At 51.0% G+C, this 24589-nt stretch overlaps 1 protein-coding gene across 1 annotated transcript in view; it reads right to left on the reverse strand.

The window, feature by feature from the left end:
* The window catches only part of uvrag (UV radiation resistance associated gene), a 154618-nt gene that overhangs the window by 98918 nt on the left and 31111 nt on the right, over window positions 1-24589 (reverse strand). Inside the window, exons 8-11 of the mRNA XM_055942105.1 lie at window positions 19735-19861; window positions 10806-10890; window positions 3554-3653; window positions 3283-3343 (exon numbers count right to left, since the gene is read on the reverse strand). Of these exons, the coding sequence (XP_055798080.1) occupies window positions 3283-3343; window positions 3554-3653; window positions 10806-10890; window positions 19735-19861 (373 nt within the window). The remainder of the gene's footprint in view (window positions 1-3282; window positions 3344-3553; window positions 3654-10805; window positions 10891-19734; window positions 19862-24589) is intronic.

Here is a 24589-nt window from a genome sequence, read left to right on the forward strand (position 1 = left end):
CCTTTTGAAAGAGATAAAAGTTAATCAAGAAGAGTGAAAGTGGATGAAAATGTGCTTGTTTGAAATGAGACGGTCCTTCTCCACTCGTGTCATTAGGCAAATTACATTTACAGGGGTAGATCCCAAAATAATTGTGTAAAGTGATCAAAAAAAGATTCAGTAAGTTGTGCAAGACATTTTATAACTAAGACAATAATTAGTATATTGTTTTTAAACGTGTGCATGTTTTTCTCCTCTGATACAAAGGCAGATTTCAAAACACTTCGGCGGTAGGATAAACTTGTCCTTCTGCGCCAAAGGGAGGCGTTCGAGGAGGGGAGCTTCTTCCGTTTGCCTACTAACGAACTGACACCCTTCAAGAATTTATCGGTTTCCGGGTATCAGAGGAGAGAGGATGGAGGACAGACTTTTTCCCCAGATGAGAAAACCCCTTTTACTCTCTGGTCCTTATAGAGTACCTTGGCAGCAACAATCACAGACTCCAGAGGTCAAATAGACAGGAAGCAATTTCAACATTCTTGGATGATGGGGAGCACTTTGTTGGCCATGGACCAGCTTCCATTGACTAAAGGTTGATTCCAAGGAGTATGTTGAAACCTTTCCTGTGTTAGTACCTGGACTTTCTATCAGGGTATCTAATCTAGCCCAGTGGTCACCAACTGGTCGATCGTGATCTCCAAGCCATTCCTTGTTGATCGCCAAATATTTCTGTAAAAAAAACAACGATAAAGCCTTGCTTTCCTATTTATTTTTTATTTGTCTCTCGCTGTTGACACAGGTACATCCGATCCAGCTGCCCTGCACGCCGGATAGGCGAAGTGATCCCATTTTGAACCATTTCATATGTCTGAAGGTACAAACTCCGCTGCCAAGATACTCTCCCAGCAGGCCCAAGAGCAAATCAAGTAGAGCTGGGCGATATTGGCAAAATATCATATCACACTATTTTACACATTTTGCAAGGTATTTTACTGTATTTTATGTTATTGAATAATAAAAGTTGTACATTTGCTTTATGAGTAGTGCATGACACTAGGGTGGCAACAAATATATTGTTAGTGATTTCAATGGGTCTTTCTACATTCTGATTCTTTTATACTGTTTAATTAAAATTCAACCAAAAATCATTTTGAGCATTTTCTGCATTTCCTGTACTCATTTGAGATCATTTCCACTCTGCCACGTAGGCCTGCCCGATACAGACCCCCCAAAAATCTAGGCCTTATTTTTTAACACATTTTTTAACAATTGTGATTTGACTTGCGATTTAGAGCAAAAAACTTGAGTGAACTGTTGGAATCATGGAAATAGAATGATTATTCTAATTCTATAGTTAGAATATAATAGTGGGCACTTAAAATACAGTGTTGTTTGAAATGACAACAAATAAAATGACAGGGAGGAGTTATTGTGACAGAGTAAGAGCAAGTGTTGATAAGTGTTTCCTATGAGACACAAATAATCTTTGACTGCATTAAATGTTTTCTCTTATATTCATACTTCACCTATTCTTCTCTGATTTAGAAGATACTGTTGCACAAACAACATGCTGATTTAGGTCTACACCAGCACTAGTATTATCAGGCTGTATAGCTAGTTATGTTTGTTCTAACTCAGTACATTAGCTAGCTATCTAGCTAGCAATTAGCATTAGCGTCTAACACAATTTAGGCCCAACTTCCTAAGAAAAGACAAACATGCGGTTTTCAGATGTAAGAAACACAAACTAATAGTGTAATTATAGAATACTAGTGGATTTATAGCAAAGTGAAAACAGCATCATTGTCATCAACATTGTTGCATGTGCTGCGTTGACGGTGCAGACTGAACGCAAGTGTCTTGTGGTCGAGGAAGAACAAATGCGCTCCTTGAGTGGCAGGGGGCGGGGCTAGGTATGTGTGGAAAATGACATGGAAAAAGAGAGGACTCAAGTAGCAGACTAAACTATAAAAATAGATATTACACCGCGTGTATCACATTTAACAAACCAAACATTAAAATACCGTTATAGAAGGTAAAGTAAAAACCCAAAACAGGTCCATGCATCAATACTGGTATATAGTAAAATATGGTACAAAGGACAGCCATAAAATCGAGTGCAGCTATAGGCCTACCGATGGCCAATCAGATGGCTCAGATTACCATGTCTGCAGGCGTGAAAGAAAGCCTCATTGAGCGCACAGCAAAGTTGTTACTGTGAGATTTGAAAACTGTTAAAACCTTGAATAGAGAGAGACTATCAATGAATACAGCAAAGAGCTGCTGTTTTTAAGAGTGTGTTCATGTTTACATTTTTACTCAGGACTGTCAACTTTTTTTTTTCAACACTTGTGCGTTCTCCCTACTTCCACTTGTGCTACAACCAGCACTGCAGCTGAAATAAATTAGTAGGGAAATGTATCGATAGACTTGCTTTGATATTATTAGCGGCTTGGCTCTTTTGAATATTTCACTTTCTCTGGTCATAGGAGTAACAACGAACTTGTGCATGAGGCAGAAATAATGCGGTGCTACTAGAGTTTCGCCAACAGCTGGAAGACAATGTCCCTTTTTTGTTCAGTGTCAGTGGCAGAAAGGGAGAACGGAGGGACGTTGAGAGGCAAACTGAGTCTGATGCTCTCTCCCTCTGCTGAGACTGGCCATCAGATGCAAGCACCACTAGCCCAGTAAAAAAAAAAAAGATGAAATTATTAAAATGTATCCTCACTCAGCTGTGCCTCACAAGTAATACAAAAACTGATCTATTACCAGTGTGATCATACAGCCTACCTTAAAAAAATGGTCTGAGAAGAACAACAATACTTTGGCAGGGCACTTAAAGCAAATGCAATATGCAGTGATAATGTATTGGGCCTCTAGTCTACAGAACAAACCCCATTGCTACAGTACTGTTTTTAATAGGTTAATGTTGCATATGCTTAAATGTTTTAAATCATGTTCCCCAAAAATCTGAGCATTAGATCTCGGCTTGCATTTTGACTCAGAAAGTGATCTTGACCACTGATCTAGCCCATACAAACACAGCTGCCTCAGCCACTAAAGTCACACAGTTTCCTCCACCAGCTGCTACTTCTGAAACACTTGTCATTGAACCTTAGAGCAGATATTGTACTGTTGTAGTGAACTATAGGGAATAGAGTGCCATTTGGATCACAAAACATAGTGTCCCTACTACAGGGTCAGAAGTTTGAACCTTCAATAAAAGGAAACAAATGAGCCCTGTGTTATGCATGTCTCTGTCACTCCAAACCCCTCCATTTCCTGGTGAAATAGATAGGTTACCTTGGAAATCCTCCGAGTTGGGCAGCTTCACTCCACAGATGACATAATCAGACTGATTAGCCTGTAGGAAAATTAAACAAGAATTTTATGAGGATGAGAATCCAAGAACCAAAAATACCATATTCAGAGCAAGAGAGAAAATGTAGCGTGAGGGGAAGGGAAAAGCTCAGAGAGCAAAGAGGGCAATCTCCTTAGAAATTGTAATGACCACTGATTATTTAAGCCATTCAGCTCTGTCACAGCTCTGCGTGCGTTACTCAGGAGGACTCACGGCTGTGGTGACCACGTCGATGGGGTAGATGTAGGACAGCTCAGAGAGGAGCTGACGACAGCGGAAGGTGAGCTGAGCATTGGACTTGAGGAACAGCTCCCTGGGGAGACAGACACAGACACAGCCACTTCATGACTCACTGGCCTGACCGACACAAAAAAGACAATAACAGAGGAGAAGAGAACAGAGGGAGGACAAGAGACTGGGTCAAATAGACAGGGACAAAGAGAGGCAGGAGGATAGAAAGGAGGAAAGGAAAATGGGTGAAATAGATGAGGAGGTGAGGAAGAGGAGAAAGACAGAGGGAAGGTACGGTACATTAATATATATACATATAATAGGTGAGGGAAAAAGAACCAAAGTGGGGATGGGGAGAGATGTGAGGCGAGACCTGACATCTCAGCTGTAGAGAAAGGGAATAAGGGGTGTATGTAGGAGGATAGGGAGGTGGGGTGAGGGATGGATAGAGGGTAGCTATGGTGATCGTTAGTAATGAGGGGTGGCGATGCGTTGATGGGAGCCTGAGGTTGAAGAGGAGAATAGCAATGTTGTGTTTGACTTGGCCCAGGCCTGGATGAGAGAGACCTAATGGCTCCGCTCTGAATCATTTCCACAGTAATTGTAAGAGCAACTCAATTATCATAACTGCCAAACTACCCCCTTCCCCAACTCCACATTACCAGATTTGGCAGGGAGGGTAACTCACAAACCTGACTTGCCTAGGTGAGAAAGATGAAACATCTGGAATCATGTTTGTTTTCTCATGTCCACCACTTGACAGCTACTGGAGTCTGACTTCAGAGCAGTCTGAGAAGTCAGAAGTGTGTGAGTGAGATAGAGTACTGTGTGCGCACATTCTCTAAGTGTGAGTCTGTACAGTACTGTATGTCCCAGCACTGGGGGAGTATAGTTTTGTGGGTAATGGGCCATCATTTCAGACACATGAAAAGGTGTTGGGGAGAAAATGATCATTGGATGTGAAATGGCCTTTCCTCTGTGTTCCTCATCTTTCACATGTACTCCTCCCCCCATCCTGCCTGCTGTGCCTCCCTCCTTGCCGAGCCTGCCTGCCTCCCTACCTGCCTCCGTGCATCCCTGCCTGCCTCCGTAAATGCGTGCGTTCGTCCCTGCCTGCCTGCCGCCGTGCCTCCCTCCCTCCCTGCCTGCCTCCCTCCCTCCCTCCGTGCGTGCGTGCCTGCCTGCCTGCCTGCCTGCCTGCCTGCCTCCCTCCGTGCGTGCCTGCCTGCCTGCCTCCCTCCGTGCGTCCCTGCCTGCCTGCCTGCCTGCCTGCCTCCCTCCGTGCGTGCCTGCCTGCCTGCCTCCCTCCGTGCGTCCCTGCCTGCCTGCCTGCCTGCCTGCCTCCCTCCGTGCGTGCCTGCCTGCCTGCCTCCCTCCGTGCGTGCCTGCCTGCCTGCCTCCCTCCGTGCGTGCCTGCCTGCCTGCCTCCCTCCGTGCGTCCCTGCCTCCCTCCCTCCGTCCCTGCCTCCCTCCGTGCGTCCCTGCCTCCCTCCCTCCGTCCCTGCCTCCCTCCGTGCGTCCCTGCCTCCCTCCCTCCGTCCCTGCCTGCCTCCGTGCGTCCCTGCATGCCTCCCTCCCTCCGTGCGTCGCTGCCTGCCTGCAAGCCTCCCTCCGTGCGGCCCTGCCTGCCTGCAAGCCTCCCTCCGTGCGGCCCTGCCTGCCTGCAAGCCTCCCTCCGTGCGGCCCTGCCTGCCTGCAAGCCTCCCTCCGTGCGGCCCTGCCTGCCTGCAAGCCTCCCTCCGTGCGGCCCTGCCTGCCTGCAAGCCTCCCTCCGTGCGGCCCTGCCTGCCTGCAAGCCTCCCTCCGTGCGGCCCTGCCTGCCTGCAAGCCTCCCTCCGTGCGGCCCTGCCTGCCTGCAAGCCTCCCTCCGTGCGGCCCTGCCTGCCTGCAAGCCTCCCTCCGTGCGGCCCTGCCTGCCTGCAAGCCTCCCTCCGTGCGGCCCTGCCTGCCTGCAAGCCTCCCTCCGTGCGGCCCTGCCTGCCTGCAAGCCTCCCTCCGTGCGGCCCTGCCTGCCTGCAAGCCTCCCTCCGTGCGGCCCTGCCTGCCTGCAAGCCTCCCTCCGTGCGGCCCTGCCTGCCTGCAAGCCTCCCTCCGTGCGGCCCTGCCTGCCTGCAAGCCTCCCTCCGTGCGGCCCTGCCTGCCTGCAAGCCTCCCTCCGTGCGGCCCTGCCTGCCTGCAAGCCTCCCTCCGTGCGGCCCTGCCTGCCTGCAAGCCTCCCTCCGTGCGGCCCTGCCTGCCTGCAAGCCTCCCTCCGTGCGGCCCTGCCTGCCTGCAAGCCTCCCTCCGTGCGGCCCTGCCTGCCTGCAAGCCTCCCTCCGTGCGGCCCTGCCTGCCTGCAAGCCTCCCTCCGTGCGGCCCTGCCTGCCTGCAAGCCTCCCTCCGTGCGGCCCTGCCTGCCTGCAAGCCTCCCTCCGTGCGGCCCTGCCTGCCTGCAAGCCTCCCTCCGTGCGGCCCTGCCTGCCTGCAAGCCTCCCTCCGTGCGGCCCTGCCTGCCTGCAAGCCTCCCTCCGTGCGGCCCTGCCTGCCTGCAAGCCTCCCTCCGTGCGGCCCTGCCTGCCTGCAAGCCTCCCTCCGTGCGGCCCTGCCTGCCTGCAAGCCTCCCTCCGTGCGGCCCTGCCTGCCTGCAAGCCTCCCTCCGTGCGGCCCTGCCTGCCTGCAAGCCTCCCTCCGTGCGGCCCTGCCTGCCTGCAAGCCTCCCTCCGTGCGGCCCTGCCTGCCTGCAAGCCTCCCTCCGTGCGGCCCTGCCTGCCTGCAAGCCTCCCTCCGTGCGGCCCTGCCTGCCTGCAAGCCTCCCTCCGTGCGGCCCTGCCTGCCTGCCAGCCTCCCTCCGTGCGGCCCTGCCTGCCTGCCAGCCTCCCTCCGTGCGGCCCTGCCTGCCTGCCAGCCTCCCTCCGTGCGGCCCTGCCTGCCTGCCAGCCTCCCTCCGTGCGGCCCTGCCTGCCTGCCAGCCTCCCTCCGTGCGTCCCTGCCTGCCAGCCTCCCTCCGTGCGTCCCTGCCTGCCAGCCTCCCTCCGTGCGTCCCTGCCTGCCAGCCTCCCTCCGTGCGTCCCTGCCTGCCAGCCTCCCTCCGTGCGTCCCTGCCTGCCAGCCTCCCTCCGTGCCTGCCTGCCTGCCTGCCTCCCTTCCTCCGTGCGTCCCTGCCTGCCAGCCTCCCTCGGTGCCTGCCTGCCTGCCTCCCTTCCTCCGTGCGGCCCTGCCTGCCAGCCTCCCTCCGTGCGGCCCTGCCTGCCAGCCTCCCTCCGTGCGGCCCTGCCTGCCAGCCTCCCTCCGTGCGGCCCTGCCTGCCAGCCTCCCTCCGTGCGGCCCTGCCTGCCAGCCTCCCTCCGTGCGGCCCTGCCTGCCAGCCTCCCTCCGTGCGTCCCTGCCTGCCAGCCTCCCTCCGTGCGTCCCTGCCTGCCAGCCTCCCTCCGTGCGTCCCTGCCTGCCAGCCTCCCTCCGTGCGTCCCTGCCTGCCAGCCTCCCTCCGTGCGTCCCTGCAAGCCTCCCTCCGTGCGTCCCTGCAAGCCTCCCTCCGTGCGTCCCTGCAAGCCTCCCTCCGTGCGTCCCTGCAAGCCTCCCTCCGTGCGTCCCTGCAAGCCTCCCTCCGTGCGTCCCTGCAAGCCTCCCTCCGTGCGTCCCTGCAAGCCTCCCTCCGTGCGTCCCTGCAAGCCTCCCTCCGTGCGTCCCTGCAAGCCTCCCTCCGTGCGTCCCTGCAAGCCTGCGTCCCTGCAAGCCTCCCTCCGTGCGTCCCTGCCTGCCTGCGTGCCTCCGTGCGTCCCTGCCTGCCTGCGTGCCTCCGTGCGTGCCTCCGTGCGTCCCTGCCTGCCTCCGTGCGTCCCTGCCTGCCTCCGTGCGTCCCTGCCTGCCTCCGTGCGTCCCTGCCTGCCTCCGTGCGTCCCTGCCTGCCTCCGTGCGTCCCTGCCTGCCTCCGTGCGTCCCTGCCTGCCTCCGTGCGTCCCTGCCTGCCTCCGTGCGTCCCTGCCTGCCTCCGTGCGTCCCTGCCTGCCTCCGTGCGTCCCTGCCTGCCTCCGTGCGTCCCTGCCTGCCTCCGTGCGTCCCTGCCTGCCTCCGTGCGTCCCTGCCTGCCTCCGTGCGTCCCTGCCTGCCTCCGTGCGTCCCTGCCTGCCTCCGTGCGTCCCTGCCTGCCTCCGTGCGTCCCTGCCTGCCTCCCGTCCCTGCCTGCCTCCGTGCGTCCCTGCCTGCCTCCGTGCGTCCCTGCCTGCCTCCGTGCGTCCCTGCCTGCCTCCGTGCGTCCCTGCCTGCCTCCGTGCGTCCCTGCCTGCCTCCGTGCGTCCCTGCCTGCCTCCGTGCGTCCCTGCCTGCCTCCGTGCGTCCCTGCCTGCCTCCGTGCGTCCCTGCCTGCCTCCGTGCGTCCCTGCCTGCCTCCGTGCGTCCCTGCCTGCCTCCGTGCGTCCCTGCCTGCCTCCGTGCGTCCCTGCCTGCCTCCGTGCGTCCCTGCCTGCCTCCGTGCGTCCCTGCCTGCCTCCGTGCGTCCCTGCCTGCCTCCGTGCGTCCCTGCCTGCCTCCGTGCGTCCCTGCCTGCCTCCGTGCGTCCCTGCCTGCCTCCGTGCGTCCCTGCCTGCCTCCGTGCGTCCCTGCCTGCCTCCGTGCGTCCCTGCCTGCCTCCGTGCGTCCCTGCCTGCCTCCGTGCGTCCCTGCCTGCCTCCGTGCGTCCCTGCCTGCCTCCGTGCGTCCCTGCCTGCCTCCGTGCGTCCCTGCCTGCCTCCGTGCGTCCCTGCCTGCCTCCGTGCGTCCCTGCCTGCCTCCGTGCGTCCCTGCCTGCCTCCGTGCGTCCCTGCCTGCCTCCGTGCGTCCCTGCCTGCCTCCGTGCGTCCCTGCCTGCCTCCGTGCGTCCCTGCCTGCCTCCGTGCGTCCCTGCCTGCCTCCGTGCGTCCCTGCCTGCCTGCAAGCGTCCCTGCCTGCCTGCAAGCCTCCGTGCGTCCCTGCCTGCCTGCAAGCCTCCGTGCGTCCCTGCCTGCCTGCAAGCCTCCGTGCGTCCCTGCCTGCCTGCAAGCCTCCGTGCGTCCCTGCCTGCAAGCCTCCGTGCGTCCCTGCCTGCCTGCAAGCCTCCGTGCGTCCCTGCCTGCCTGCAAGCCTCCGTGCGTCCCTGCCTGCCTGCAAGCCTCCGTGCGTCCCTGCCTGCCTGCAAGCCTCCGTGCGTCCCTGCCTGCCTGCAAGCCTCCGTGCGTCCCTGCCTGCCTGCAAGCCTCCGTGCGTCCCTGCCTGCCTGCAAGCCTCCGTGCGTCCCTGCCTGCCTGCAAGCCTCCGTGCGTCCCTGCCTGCCTGCAAGCCTCCGTGCGTCCCTGCCTGCCTGCAAGCCTCCGTGCGTCCCTGCCTGCCTGCAAGCCTCCGTGCGTCCCTGCCTGCCTGCAAGCCTCCGTGCGTCCCTGCCTGCCTGCAAGCCTCCGTGCGTCCCTGCCTGCCTGCAAGCCTCCGTGCGTCCCTGCCTGCCTGCAAGCCTCCGTGCGTCCCTGCCTGCCTGCAAGCCTCCGTGCGTCCCTGCCTGCCTGCAAGCCTCCGTGCGTCCCTGCCTGCCTGCAAGCCTCCGTGCGTCCCTGCCTGCCTGCAAGCCTCCGTGCGTCCCTGCCTGCCTGCAAGCCTCCGTGCGTCCCTGCCTGCCTGCAAGCCTCCGTGCGTCCCTGCCTGCCTGCAAGCCTCCGTGCGTCCCTGCCTGCCTGCAAGCCTCCGTGCGTCCCTGCAAGCCTCCGTGCGTCCCTGCAAGCCTCCGTGCGTCCCTGCAAGCCTCCGTGCGTCCCTGCCTGCCTCCGTGCGTCCCTGCCTGCCTCCGTGCGTCCCTGCCTGCCTCCGTGCGTCCCTGCAAGCCTCCGTGCGTCCCTGCAAGCCTCCGTGCGTCCCTGCAAGCCTCCGTGCGTCCCTGCAAGCCTCCGTGCGTCCCTGCAAGCCTCCGTGCGTCCCTGCAAGCCTCCGTGCGTCCCTGCAAGCCTCCGTGCGTCCCTGCAAGCCTCCGTGCGTCCCTGCCTGCCTGCAAGCCTCCGTGCGTCCCTGCCTGCCTGCAAGCCTCCGTGCGTCCCTGCCTGCCTGCAAGCCTCCGTGCGTCCCTGCCTGCCTGCAAGCCTCCGTGCGTCCCTGCCTGCCTGCAAGCCTCCGTGCGTCCCTGCCTGCCTGCAAGCCTCCGTGCGTCCCTGCCTGCCTGCAAGCCTCCGTGCGTCCCTGCCTGCCTGCAAGCCTCCGTGCGTCCCTGCCTGCCTGCAAGCCTCCGTGCGTCCCTGCCTGCCTGCAAGCCTCCGTGCGTCCCTGCCTGCCTGCAAGCCTCCGTGCGTCCCTGCCTGCCTGCAAGCCTCCGTGCGTCCCTGCCTGCCTGCAAGCCTCCGTGCGTCCCTGCCTGCCTGCAAGCCTCCGTGCGTCCCTGCCTGCCTGCAAGCCTCCGTGCGTCCCTGCCTGCCTGCAAGCCTCCGTGCGTCCCTGCCTGCCTGCAAGCCTCCGTGCGTCCCTGCCTGCCTGCAAGCCTCCGTGCGTCCCTGCCTGCCTGCAAGCCTCCGTGCGTCCCTGCCTGCCTGCAAGCCTCCGTGCGTCCCTGCCTGCCTGCAAGCCTCCGTGCGTCCCTGCCTGCCTGCAAGCCTCCGTGCGTCCCTGCCTGCCGACTCAGAAGATCCAGATCCTTCCTAGAAACCTCCCATCGCAGTACAACAGACGTTGTCTTAACTGTTCTGGTTAAGTCCATATGCAAGACCCTCCAATCCCCCATTTAAACCCAAACCACCACAGACAGACACACTTCCAGGAACCTGCTTATTACATGAACTGAGCAACTCTCTCTAACAAACACTTTTTTCCACCTACTGAACTTTACACATTCAAAGTCAATTTCCTTGTTTACATGATGCATTGGTGGGTATATTTTCATGCTGCCCAGCCAGCTAGTGTTTATACTGTAGCATTGTACTTTTACTCCTGTTCTGGTCTCATCACTGCCAGGTAGCCAGACAACCAAACTGTGTATATACAGGGTTGACACAGTGTGGACCCCTGCAGGCAAAGGCATCAGACATCAGACTGGTCTTTGACGCAATCTGCTTACTCTCGCTCAGGCTAAAAACACAAATAGGCAGTGCTGAGCCAACATCCCCTCTTTGTAAGCAGGCTGTAATCTCCCCACAGCATTTAAAACCATTGACAGCATATTAGAACATGCCATTCTGTGGGGCTTGGGTAATTTCTAGCAGATGGCACAGTGAACGAACTGGAGCGTGTGTGTGTGTAAAAAGATATACTTTAATTACAGGTTGACACTTACCTTTTGGCAGTGCATTCTTTCTGCTGCTCTGTTAACGACTCCCTCTCCATCTCCAGACTCCGGTGTTTGGTGGAGAAAGCTTCCTCTAGGGAGTGAGAAGGGAGGATGATAGAGATAGAAAGATAAGAGAGAGAGAGGAATACGAGAAGAGAGAAAGAGGGAAAGAAAGGGAGCGATGAATTTGAGAGAGATAGAGTGATAGCGAAAGGGATGAAAGCAACAGGGAGATAGAGAGACAGAGAAAAATTAGGTGGTAAATTACCAGGTGTGTTCTGTTCTGGTAAATTTGCATTAGTGTCTAGATGTGATTATTCAAATAAAAACTTTGTCACATCCGCCAAATACAGAATACCAAATACCTTACCATGAAATGCTTACTTACCAGCCATTAACTAACAATGTAGTTAAGAAAAAGAGTTAAGAAAATGTTTCCCAAATAAACAAAAGGGGGTACCGGTACCGAGTCAGGGGGGGTAAAGGTTAGTCAAGGTAATTGAGCTAATATGTACATGTAGGTAGAGTTATTAAATTGACTATGCATATATAATAAACAGAGAGTAGCAGCAGCATAACAAGGGGAGGGTCAACGCAAATAGTCTGGGTAGCCATTTGATTAGCTGCTGAGCAGTCTTATGGCTTGGGGGTGGAAGCTCATAAGAAGCCTTTTGGACCTAGACTTGGCACTCCGGTAGCTTTTGCCGTGCGGTAGCAGAGAGAACAGTCTATGACTAGGGTGACTGGAGTCTTTGGCAATTTTTAGGGCAAACCTCTGACACCGCCGAATATAGAGGTCATGGATGGCAGGAAGCTTGACCCTAGTGATATACTGGGACATATGCACCACCCTCTGTAGAGCCTTGCGGTCGGAGGCGGAGCAGTTGCCATACCTGCAACCGGTCAGGATGCTCTTGATGGTGGAGCTGTAGAACTTAAGGATCCGAGGACCATTGCCAAATCTTTTCAGTCTCCTGAGAGGGAATAGGCTTTGTCATGCCATCTTCACAACTGTCTTGGCGTGATAGTTTGTTGGTGATGTGGACACCATGGAACTTGAAGCTCTCAACCTGCTCCACTACAACCCCGTCTATGAGAATGGGGGTGTCCTCCTTTTCCTGTAGTCCACGATCATCTCCTTGATATATTGTTGCCTACCCTTACTACCGGGAGACGGCCCGTCAGGAAGTATAGGATCCAGTTGCAGAGGGAGGTGATTAGTCCCAAGGTCCATAGCTTAATGATGAGCTTTGAGGGCACTATTGTGGTGAACGCTGAGTTGTAGTCAATGAATAGCATTTTCATGTAGGTGTTCCTTTTGTCCAGGTGGGAAAGGGCAGTGTGGAGTGCAATAGAGATTGCATCATCTGTGGTTCTGTTGGGGCATTACGCAAATTGGAGTTGGGTCTAGGGTTTCTGGGATGATGGTGTTGATGTGAGCCATAACCATCCTTTCAAAGCAATTTATGAGTGCTGTGGGTCAGTAGTCATTCAGGCAGGTTACCACTGTGTTTTTGGGACTATAGTGGTCTGCTTGAAACATTTAGGTATTACAGACTCTGTCAAGGAGAGGTTGAAAATGTCAGTGAAGACACTTGCCAGTTAGTCAGCGCATGCTTGGAGTACACATCCTGGTAATCCGTCTGGCCCTGCAGCCTTGTGAATGTTGACCTATTTAAAGGTCTTACATCGGCTATGGAAAGCATGATCACACAGTCATCCGGAAAATCTGGTGCTCTCATGCATGCTTCAGTGTTGCTTGCCTCGAAGCGCACGTAGAAATCATTTAGGTCATCTGGTCGGCTCGTTTCACTGGACAGCTCGCGGCTGGGCTTCCCTTTGTAGTCCGTAATAGTTTGCAAGCCCTGCCACATCCGGCTAGTGTCAGAGCTGGTGTAGTAGAATTCAATCTTAATCCTGTATTGACGCTTTGCCTGTTTGATGGTTCATCTGAGGGCATAGCGGGATTTCTTATAAGCGCCCGGATTTGTTTCCCGCTCCTTGAAAGCGGCAGCTCTAGCCTTTAGCTTGATGCAGATGTTGCCTGTAATCCATGGCTTTTGGTTGGGATATGTACGTACGGTCACAGTGGAGACGACGTTGTCGATGTACTTATTGATGAAGCCGATTACTGAGGTGGTATACTCCTCAATGCAATTTGATCCTGGAACATATTCCAGTCTGTGCCAGCAAAACAGTCCTGTAGCGTAGCATCCTCGTCATCTGACCACTTCCATATTGAGCGAGTCACTGGTACTTCCTGCTTTAGTAGAAAAGAGGTAAAACAGATTTAAGTTTAACTGCATTAAAGTCCCCAGCCACTAGGAGCGCCGCTTCTGGATGAGCATTTTCTTGTTTGCTTATGGCCTTAGAGTTACTTGGTGGTAAATAGACGGCTATGAATAATATAGATGAGAACTCTCTTGGTAGATAGAGTACCTTATGTAGACCACACTACCTCAGGCAAGCAACACCGAGACTTCTTTAATATTAGACATCACGCACCAGCTGCTATTGACGAATAGACACACACACCCACCTCTCGGCTTACCAGACATAGCTTCTCTGTTCTGCCGGTGCATGGAAAATCGTGCCAGCTCTATATTATCCACGCCTTCATTCAGTCACGACTCGGTGAAACATAAGATATTACAGTTTTTAATGACCCGTTGGTAGGATAATCTTGATAGTAGGTCACTGATTTATTTTTCCAATGATTGCACATTGGCCAATAGAATGGATTGTAGTGAAGGTTTATTCGCTCGCCTACGAATTTTCAGACGGCAGCCCGACCTCCATCCCCCAATTCTCCGTCTTTTCTACACGCAAATGACGGAGATTTGGGCCTGTTCCCGGGAAAGCTGTATATCCTTCTCCTCGGACTCGTTAAAGGAAAAAGCTTCCTCCAGTTCGAGGTGAGTAATCGCAGTTCTGATGTCCAGAAGTTATTTTCGGTCATAAGAGATGGTAGCAGCAACATTATGTACAAAATAAGTTTTAAAAAAATAAGTAAAAACTAAACACAGCACAGTCAGCCATCCTCTCTGGCGCCAGCCATCCTGCACGAAAATTTCCTTCGACCTCATGGCTTGGTTTTTCCTCTGACATGCACTGTCAACTGTGGACCCTTATATAGATAGGTGTGTGCCTTTCCAAATCATGTCCAATCAATTGAATTTACCACAGGTGGACTCCAATCAAGTTCTAGAAACATGATCAAAGGAAACAGGATGCACCTGAGCTCAATTTCGAGTCTCATCGCAAAGGGTCAGAATACCTTACTTACATACGTACAGTGGGGCAAAAAAAGTATTTAGTCAGCCACCAATTGTGCAAGTTCTCCCACTTAAAAAGATGAGGCCTGTAATTTTCATCATAGGTACACTTCAACTATGACAGACGAAATGAGAAGAAAAAAAAATACAGAAAATCACATTGTAGGATTTATGAATTTATTTGCATATTATGGTGGAAAATAAGTATTTGGTCAATAACAAAAGTTTCTCAATACTTTGTTATATACCCTTTGTTAGCAATGACAGAGGTCAAACATTTTCTGTAAGTCTTCACAAGGTTTTCACACACTGTTGCTGGTATTTTGGCCCATTCCTCCATGCAGATCTCCTCTAGAGCAGTGATGTTTTGGGGCTGTTGCTGGGCAACACGGACTTTCAACTCCCTCCAAAGATTTTCTATGGGGTTGAGATCTGGAGACTGGCTAGGCCACTCCAGGAACTTGAAATGCTTCTTACGAAGCCACTCCTTCGTTGCCCGGGCGGTGTTTTTGAGATCATTGTCATGCTGAAAGACCCAGCCACGTTTCATCGTCAATGCCCTTGCTGAATCTCACGATACATGGCCCCATTCATTCTGTCCTTTACACGGATCAGTCGTCCTGGTCCCTTTGCAGAAAAACAGCCCCAAAGCATGATGTTTCCACCCCCATGCTTCACAGTAGGTATGGTGTTCTTTGGATGCAACTCAGCATTCTTTGTCCTCCAAACACGACGAGTTGAGTTTTTACCAAAAAGTTATATTTTGGTTTTATCTGACCATATGACATTCTCCCAATCTTGTTCTGGATTATCCAAATGCTCTCTAGCAAACTTCCGACGGGCCTGGACATGTACTGGCTTAAGCAGGGGGACACGTCTGGCACTGCAGGATTTGAGTCCCTGGCGGCGTAGTGTGTTACTGATGGTAGGCTTTGTTACTTTGGTCCCAGCTCTCTGCAGGTCATTCACTAGGTCCCCCCGTGTGGTTCTTGTGATCATTTTGACCTCACGGGGTGAGATCTTGCGTGGAGCCCCAGATCGAGGGAGCTTATCAGTGGTCTTGTATGTCTTCCATTTCCTAATAATTGCTCCCACAGTTGATTTCTTCAAACCAAGCTGCTTACCTATTGCAGATTCAGTCTTCCCAGCCTGGTGCAGGTCTACAATTTTGTTTCTGGTGTCCTTTGACAGCTCTTTGGTCTTGGCCATAGTGGAGTTTGGAGTGTGACTGTTTGAGGTTGTGGACAGGTGTCTTTTATACTGATAACAAGTTTAAACAGGTGCCATTAATACAGGTAACGAGTGGAGGACAGAGGAGCCTCTTAAAGAAGAAGTTACAGGTCTGTGAGAGCCAGAAATCTTGCTTGTTTGTAAGTGAACAAATACTTATTTTCCACCATAATTTGCAAATAAATTCATTAAAAATCCTACAATGTGATTTTCTGGATTTTTTTGAAGTTGTTGAAGTGTACCTATGATGAAAATTACAGGTCTCTCATCTTTTTAAGTGGGAGAACTTGCACAATTGGTGGCTGACTAAATACTTTTTTGCCCCACTATGTTTTTTATTATTAATACATTTGCAAAAATGTATTAAAACCTGTTTTCGCTTGGTCATTATGGGGTATAGTGTGTAGATTGCTGAGGATGTATTTTTATTTCATCCATTTTAGAATAAGGCTGTAATGTAACAAAATGTGGAAAAAGTCAAGGGGTCTGAATACTTTCCGAAGGCACTGTATGTACGGTCACTGTGGGGACGTGACTGAGGTGGTATACTCCTTAATGCCATCAGATGAATCCCGGAACATATTTCAGTCTGTGCTAGCGAAACAGTCCAGTAGCTTAACATCTGCGTCATGTGACCACTTCCATATTGAGCAAGTCACTGGTACTTCCTGCTTTAGTTTTTGCTTGTAAGCAAAAATCAGGAGGATAGAATTATTGTCAGATTTGCCAAATGGAGGGCGATGGAGAGCTTTGTACGTGTCTCTGTGTGTGGAGTAAAGGTGGTCTAGAGTTTTTTCCTCTGGTTGCACATGAAACACATACTGGTAGAAATTGTTGGTCTGATGCCTTCTCCATTAAACACTGCTACTTTGATCAGGAAAAAAAAAACATTTCCTCCCCACACACAGCACATAAAACATCTACACATGAATAATGATGGTAGGATTTGTTTTACTTTTGTAAATAAACATTTAGTCAAATAAAGAGAAGCAGAATACAAACCCCAACTCCCTCCCAACCATCCCAACCCATGTACACCACTGTTGACAGGCTGGACACAGCACAGGTAGAGTGGCTCCAATACACACAACATCAAACCCAGCTGTTTGATGTTCAAATGGAACAGAATAGCCAACCCTTTTGGTTTAAGCAAAGACTTGAAACCAGCTTTCTAAAGTCCCCCTTCACCTGCATAGGCCCTTAGCTTGCCCTGGCTTTTATGTAACCGCCACTACTACCCCTCCACCCCTCCATTCCAGTCTCCTAAGCATCAAGCCTCTGCTGCCAAACTAAAACAAATGGAGACTGTGTAAAAACGTGTGTGTGTGGAGGGCTACCCTGTGGTGCTGTTCGGCTACGTCACACAGCTTTAGAGATGTTGATCTTTCACCACTCTCCAATGTTGTTGTGTTCGCCCTTCAGAGACAAAATAATAATATCTGCCTTCACTACCTCTGTCACGGGTGGAAAAACACACACACACCCTACTATAAAGAGCTACCTCTTTCCATCTCAGTAAAGAGTAGAGAGGGAGAGAGAAGGGGGAGAGAGTAAGAGAGTTGGAGGGAGAGAGAGGGGGGAGAGAGTAAGACAGTTGGAGGGAGAGAGAGCAAAGGAAATGTGGAGGAAGAAGGAGATAAAATCATGAAGCAAGGACAGAGTGTGTTACTGTGTAACGATGGAGGACGTGACTGTTGTGGCCCGTGTTGGTACAAGACAGGATGTCTGCCCTTCAATAAGCCCTCCTTTCCTTTTCCACAGCCCTGCTGCACTCTCCATCCTGCTCTCCTCTCCTTTGTCCTGATGAAAGGCCTGGAGAACATCTTGAGGTTGCTCACGCTCTCCGTGCAGGAGAATAAAGAGAGAGAGAGTGAGAGGATTAGAAGGCTGGAACACAGATCGTTTTCAACACAAAGCGATCCAACAGACCGGCCTTGTCGTCATCAAACCCCTTCAAGTCTCTCACACACACAATGTTAAGTGTAGAGAGAGAAAAAGGCTGAAAGAGATTGAAAGAGAGGGCGAGAGAAATAACAAGAGAAAGAGATGTCTCTCAAGTTGCTCCTACTGGCTCTTATAGGCCCCCTCCAGTCCAGTAATACCACTCTATCCCTCATTAGTAAGAATGTCAGTCACAGTCGCCCTCTCTCGCCCTCAATAATTCAAAATGGCTGCTGTGCAGCTGAGGAAGCTGGTGACTGTGGGTATAATGTTGATAGGTTTAGTGTGGGGACCAGAGAGCTGAGCTAAGTCCAGTGTGTGATAGATACCCCCACATCTCACCACTTTATAAATCCTGACTCTTAACTCTGGGTAACTAAGTCCACCACTGACGTTTATTGGCCTACAGTCGCCTCTGTGCCGCGGCAGAGAGTGAAAATAACTACTGTTAATAACCGCGATAAATACTTTTTACCGCCCTAATTTATAACAGCTGCTAAAGGTGGTAGAGGGGAAAATTAGGTGAGAGGAAATTGTGACCCCTCTGAGCCCGTTCATTCTAAAGGACGAAAGAAAGATGTTGAAAAGCAGAGAAGTAGGAGTAAAACATAAAAATAAATATTGGGACAGCATGATTAAGCAGAGGACTGTGGGGGTTAAGGTTAAAATAATGCTCCGTTTTTTCTGGGCATTGTCTCTGCAAAGAATTACAGCTCTGCTCAGGCCTCTTACACACAGGGATGCATGCAGTCCACCATCATAGCAAATCAGCAGCCACTGGACAGCCTGTTAACCTGTCATCAAGATAACTTACCTTGTGCTCTCCTGTATCTTCACACAGTCATAGTGGCCAAGCACAGCGCACTCACACAGTGTCTACCAGCTTCATAGCATTTATCACATACCTGTGGCAATATTACACAAGACCCCCAACCCATCACTACCCTCACATGCGCCACCCCAGTACTGTATATTTTTGTTTTACCCCCATTTGTTGACATTAAAGGGGATCGTCAGAAAACAGTAATTTCACAGAAAGGACTGAGGATTGGAAACAGACAGTGCAGATTCCAACACTGTTTCAGAAAAGCTCAATATGATGTAGCCTAGTGGGTAGCATGGGGGGGGACAGAGACTGGAGCTAATGACAAGGCTCTCTGGTCCTAGTAGTTTACTGAGGTGAGTCAAATGACGGTGTTACCATGGAAACCATACATACCTAACCTGCTCTTATCTACTACCAGGTACTTTTCCTTGTTAGTTTAAATAAGCACCTGTCCTCTCTTCACAAAGGACATTCTCAATTTGTGGCCAGGATTTCCCTCCAGCAGTGGCCTGAGTGGTGACAGAGGATTAAGGGCCATTCATCAGGACAGGACACAAAGAGAACCTTTCCCTGACCCCTCCTTGTAGTGTCTGTGTGTGTGTGCGTTCGTTCGTGTGTGCATGTTGGTTAGCTTACTGTGTGTAAGCCTGGATGTTAAGAACACAGTGTGTGCAGGGATGGTGTGCTGCAGTGCAGACGGCCAGCCAATCATTAACAGAAGTCATCTTAGGGAGAATTAAGCTAGCCCCTTGGCCAAACACAGAGCTTGGATCCTTCAGAGCCTTAGTCCCCCCAAGTCCTCTCAGAACCCACCCTACCCTGATGTTAAACAAATGCAAAAACAGACTGTTCAGAGAAAACAGAAGAGGTAGAAGGAGGGACCTGGAGAGAGGGGGTCAGAGAGGGAGTCAGAGAGTGAGACGGAGAGAGTGAGACATTTGCACGTGTACAGTATATGTATGTATGTATGTGTGTCTGATTGAGTGAGTGCATGAACCGGTCTGTGAGTGTCCATCATGGTATGGTGGTGTGGATATGAACTCTGCTAGGTTTTTTATTTCCCTGTGGACATACCAGATATAGGCCAGTTTACTGCTGCATAAAACAAACCCACCCATCCCAGACATGATACAACCTGCAGTTATCCAACCCATATAATTGTCTGAATGACACCATAAAAGGCAAACGATTTACTTTACCGGCCCTGGTAGGACAACTTGGCGGCCGGCAAAGACATTTCTCTGTCTAAAAGTGTCACACGGCCAGGGAAAACAGTCACCGTGAAGGAGTGACTCAGAGCCTCCAGACGTTCAACAGTGAAAGAGGTTTCCTGTGTGTGAGGTGCTGTAGTGTACTATACTGTAAATGTATGGAGTGGAATATGCAGTAAAATACAGTAGAGCACACCAAGAACAGCTGTTGGCTGACCCAAAGTGTACCTGTCTGTGGGTTGCGTTCCAAATGGCCACATATTTCCTTTGTATTGAACTACTTTTGGCCAAAAGTAGTGTGCGCCTGTTTAGGACGCACCCTGTGTAAAGCACGTATTAGGAATACAATCCCATGTGAACCCCCAGTCCCACACTGTACGCAATTTGAAATTGTGGCCTTGTGGAAATGCCTGTCTATTGTGTCTTAAGGTGTAACTCCAAATTCCATTTACCTTTCTTCTGAAGCAGTGCTCTCTCCTTCTGCCGCAGGTCTGTCTCCCGGCCCAGCGCTTTCCTCTGTCTCTCCAGCTCACTGCGTAGCGTCCCCAGACGCAGCTGCATACACTCCCGCTCCTTCTTCTGCAAACAGAGGGGGGGATGGAGAGAGAGACATTTTTTGAAAAGAAATAGAAAAGAGACGAAAGATCAAGGGAGAGAAAAAGGAAGGATAAACAGAAAGAGACAGAATACATAGTGATTCACCACAGCAAGTGCTTTTAATTGTCCCAGCCCACCACCATACCCCCATTAGGTCCCTTATTACATGGTTTGTTCTCTAGGGCCAATCACGCAACGAACTCATTCAATACGCCTCCACTAACCCAAAAGACACTGTTAATCCTGGATGAGCGAAGACAAGTGGGGCCCACAGAGAATGACAGAGGACTCTAGTGGCCAAAAGGCCATATTTGCATGGGCAGCGCCATTGAGGGCTTCCACCATTTTCATTTAGTCAACTGAGTGGGACTTGCAACTTCATTGGCTGATCCCTCCTGGTGACAGGATGGATCAGTCAATCGTGAAGAAGAAAATGGACTACTTCAAAATGGAGATTGCTTCAATGGTGCTGCCTACGCCTTCACAGACGCCATAATAGCACAGATACAAAGAGGAGTCCTCTATCCATCTATGGTGGGGCCTCAAACAAATTCTTTCAAAACAACCCCTAAAACAGCCTTCAGGAGAGAAATCGAAGATCCTCGAGAAATTCCACGGTAACGGAATTACGCTTACACTACGATTTTTAATTAAAAAAATGTATGCCAAACAAAAACCATTGATTTCAAACCATACAACTCTATGCACAATGACTACTTTGAACTATTTTCACAGTAAATAAAGAGATTTTGTTAACATTTATTGGAAAAACTGTGCAGATACAGTTTGGTAATAGAATTACGGTAAAATCTCCCTCATGCAGAGGGCAAAAGTGAGATAAGGTCACTGCCAAGCGAGAGAAACAACACCGCACTAACTGGTATGAAGGACCAGGATGTTATGCAGCAAAATGGGATCTGATAGAAGTTGTGGACAAGAGCAGGATGCACTTGCGTTTGTGGAGGTAGGAATTCGTGCCGATGGGTTAGGCTGGGTGTGCTTTGTGAAGGGTTCATTCTGGAATGGACATTGTGGCTGAACCCTCACTAAGACCTGGAGCAAAGCTGACTGCAGTCAGGAGAGGAGAAGCTGGGCCCTTAGCTGCAACATCCTGACTAGAACTTCCTCACTTCTGCCCTTTTCTCTTATATTGAAGGCTGTATGTTAAGAAAGGCTAGGGCTTTATCATTAAGAAAGGCTAGGGCTTTATCAGAGTCAAAGTCTAAGAGGAGAGGAAGATAAGAGAGCACCAACGTCACCTATTCACTCATGTCAGCTGCAGACTAGCCTGATGGGAGCTTCATTTCTAGTAAGGTTTTCACAATACCAGTATCGCGATACTACGATAGCAGATTGTCCATGGCAAAAAAAAAAGAAAAAAGAAATTGGACTAAACTTTATGGTCTTATAAAAACCTACTTCATGTAAAATTATGGGTGCTATAGCTTGCCAAATAAAAAAATGTGACTCTAGGTGACAACATAATGCGGTTTGTTTCTAAAAAAATAACTAAATTCGCTTCAGATTTTGTTTCCTTGCCACGATACATCCAAGTATAGAGATACTGGTATCGTGACAAACCGAATTTCTGGCGTTTTCTCTTACACTGCAGAGTGTGTTTGTAAAGACAGGCTTTGTCTTTAGCAAGACTGGAGTCAGAAAGTCTGAAGAGGAAGAGGGAGCATCCTCTTAGCACTCCTTTCATTTGACAGCTTCAGACTATCCAACATCTTTGTCTTCCTAACTTCACCTTCTTGGTGGGGAGGGGAGCATTGAGTTAGTTAGGCATCGTATGACAGTCCTAACCCTTCCAAGGCCATTCCAGGTAGAAGATAACCCCTTCTCTTCCCTGGTCGGTAGACAGCTGGCTGTAGATTGATCATGTCTGAGGGAGGAACTGCAGGGCACAGGGGTGACGGAGGGAGCAGGGCCAGTGAAACACAAGACTCTGATTACATCTGAGTGGACAGACAGACTGAATCCTGCTGTGAATGAATGGGCAGGCCTATAGCCCCATGAGGGTAATAAACACAGCCTGAAGTCCCAGTCTATCACCATATCAAACACTGCAGACTGTCAGAGCAGTAAGAGTGAAGCTGAGCTGTGTGTTTGTGCGTGTTTCCAGATGGCTTCCAAATGGTCTCGATTGGAGGGGAGGAAGGGGCATATGAGAAATGATCATGAGACACAAACTATTGTGGAGGTGACGTGATAAATGTGGTACCATCTCAGAAGTTGTACAGTACACCATAAGTATCCTAGCAGGCTTTTGGTGTGGGGAGGTGGTTGTTCAGGGTCACACACACAGTGCTGGCATCAACACCAGATGACTTTCCCTCCCTAGCTAACACTGAGTGTCGGGTGACATCTAGCTCACCACATGCTCCATGGCCTGGGTAGACCTGGATAGAGCTCTCAGTATGCAGGTCATTATTCAACATGTCCAGCCACCACAGGGTGTCTCCCTATCAGCCCCTAACATCTCACTATCTGGGGTTCATTTAAGACCATGTTGGGAGGAAACCTCCAGCCCTGGATGTACTACCACCAATGAAGAACAGCGCTTGCTCTTTCACTGAGCACATAGGTGGGGAAGATAAGAGGAGAGAGAGAGGGATGGATGGATAGCTTTATTTAACTAGGCAAGTCAGTTAAAAACAAATTCTTATTTACGAAAAGTCCTCCTGTGGGGACGGGGGCCGGGATAAAAAATACATTTAAAAAAGTACAACACAACATAAGGAGACCAAACACAACCACATAGCATGGCAGCAACATGGTAGCAACACAAAACATGGTACAAACATTATTGGGCACAGACAACAGCACAAAGGGCAAGAAGGTAGAGACAACAATACATTACACAAAGCAGCCACAACTGTCAGCAATAGTGTCCATGATTGAGTCTTTGAATGAAGAGATTGAGATAACTGTCCCGTTTGAGTGTATGTTGCATCTCGTTCCAGACACTAGCTGCAGCGAACTGAAAAGACGAGCGACCCAGGGATGTGTGCTTTGGGGACCTTTCACAGAATGTGACTGGCAGAACGGGTGTTGTATGTGGAGGATAAGGGCTGAAGTAGGTATCTCAGATAGGGGGGAGTGAGGCCTAACAGGGTTTTATAAATAAACAACAAGCAGTGGGTCTTGCGACGGGTATACAGCGAATAGCGCTCATCCTTCATCTCAAACCCCATTCAATTCCTCTGATCGGTATCATAATCCACCACCAAGGAGGAGGTTAATGAAGGCCAGAGAGAGTTAGCTGCCTGAGCAGCTCTCTCCTTTCCCAGTCTGGCTGTTTGATATGATGGTCCCAATCAGTCCTGCATTCTTCCATCCTCCGACCCCCCAAGAATTTTAACCTTATTTAGAGAGCGCCTTTATTTTGCCAGTTGTCTAGAGCAGCATGTGGTATCAACACACACAGAGATGGCGATCGCAGCCAGGATCAGAGTAAACGCTGATAGGCCTCTTATCGAGGTCTTATGAGGCTTTTGTAGAAAAAGAGAGGGTGTCAGTTACTCAGACTTGCCAGATAAAACCTCCATCTCCCTGAGTGTAACAGATCATATGTAGTGCAGAAATGCTGCAGCTCGCGTGTTAACCAACACCACCTTTGGCACGAACCACCGCCCTCCTGTGGTCCAGAGTTGACGGGTAGGGTGTGGCCAATGTGTGCGTGTTGCATGTAGTCTGTGTGCATGCGAATACGTGACTGTGTGTGCATGCGCGTGTGTGTTTGCGTGAGTGTGTGTGTGTTTGCGTGTGCAAATGCGCACCTACCTGTGTGTGTGCATGCATGGTGTGTGTGCGCGTGCTTTCATTCGTGCATGCATGTCCTACAGCCTGTTTGAAGGGCCCCCGGACATCAAAGACTCTGTTGGTCAGCTGAGTCAACAGCGACAGAGGAATAACCTGGCCGTAACCCTGGAGATCAATGGCAGAGTGTGGGTGAGAGGGTGAAAGGGCCACGGTGGGCCGTGGTGGTGGCCTCACCTCTGCACTCTTTGATCTCACACAGACAAGAGGTGGCGTGGGCAGACTGAGGGAGAGAGGGATACTAACAGAGAGAATTCACACACAGAGAGGGAGACCCAGAGTAAGACACACAATGCTCCCCTCTTTTGAAACCACTAACTCAATAAAATTATATTAAAAGGAGCGGTCTAAGCTACAGTACACAGAGAGAGCAGCGGGGGCTGAGCTGATCTGAAGGAGGTATAACATGACTTATTAGCTGAGGTGAACTCTGAAAAGCCTTGGAATGTTTCATTGAGGTGAAGTATCAGCCACAAGCCCGTTTCAATAGGAGAATTGTGCTCTGTGTGTGTGTGGGCCTTCATCATCTGACTGCCTGAGGGTGCTGGTAAGTAGTCAGACTAATTCAGCGGTAAAGAACACAACATTTCGATATCAAAAGGCTGAGAGACAGATAGAGGGTGACAGATGTCTGAGGTGTTGAGGTGAACAACAAGAAGAGACTGTTGGAGCAGTCTCCTCGGACTGCCGCCACACTCATGTCCTACAGATATGGTGTCCTTGTTTTGGCAGTCGCTGACTGTCACTCAATGAGCCCTGTCAGATAAGAATTTTTAGATTGGTAAGTTAGTCCAGCCAGTTACTTGAAGTAATACTGACTGGGCACGCAGGGCATGTGCCCAGGGGCCCTGACCTCCAGGTGCCCCCCATTGATTTTGTTAGTCACTC

The sequence above is a fragment of the Salvelinus fontinalis genome, chromosome 13, assembly GCF_029448725.1.
Source record: "Salvelinus fontinalis isolate EN_2023a chromosome 13, ASM2944872v1, whole genome shotgun sequence".
Classification (NCBI taxonomy): domain Eukaryota; kingdom Metazoa; phylum Chordata; class Actinopteri; order Salmoniformes; family Salmonidae; genus Salvelinus; species Salvelinus fontinalis.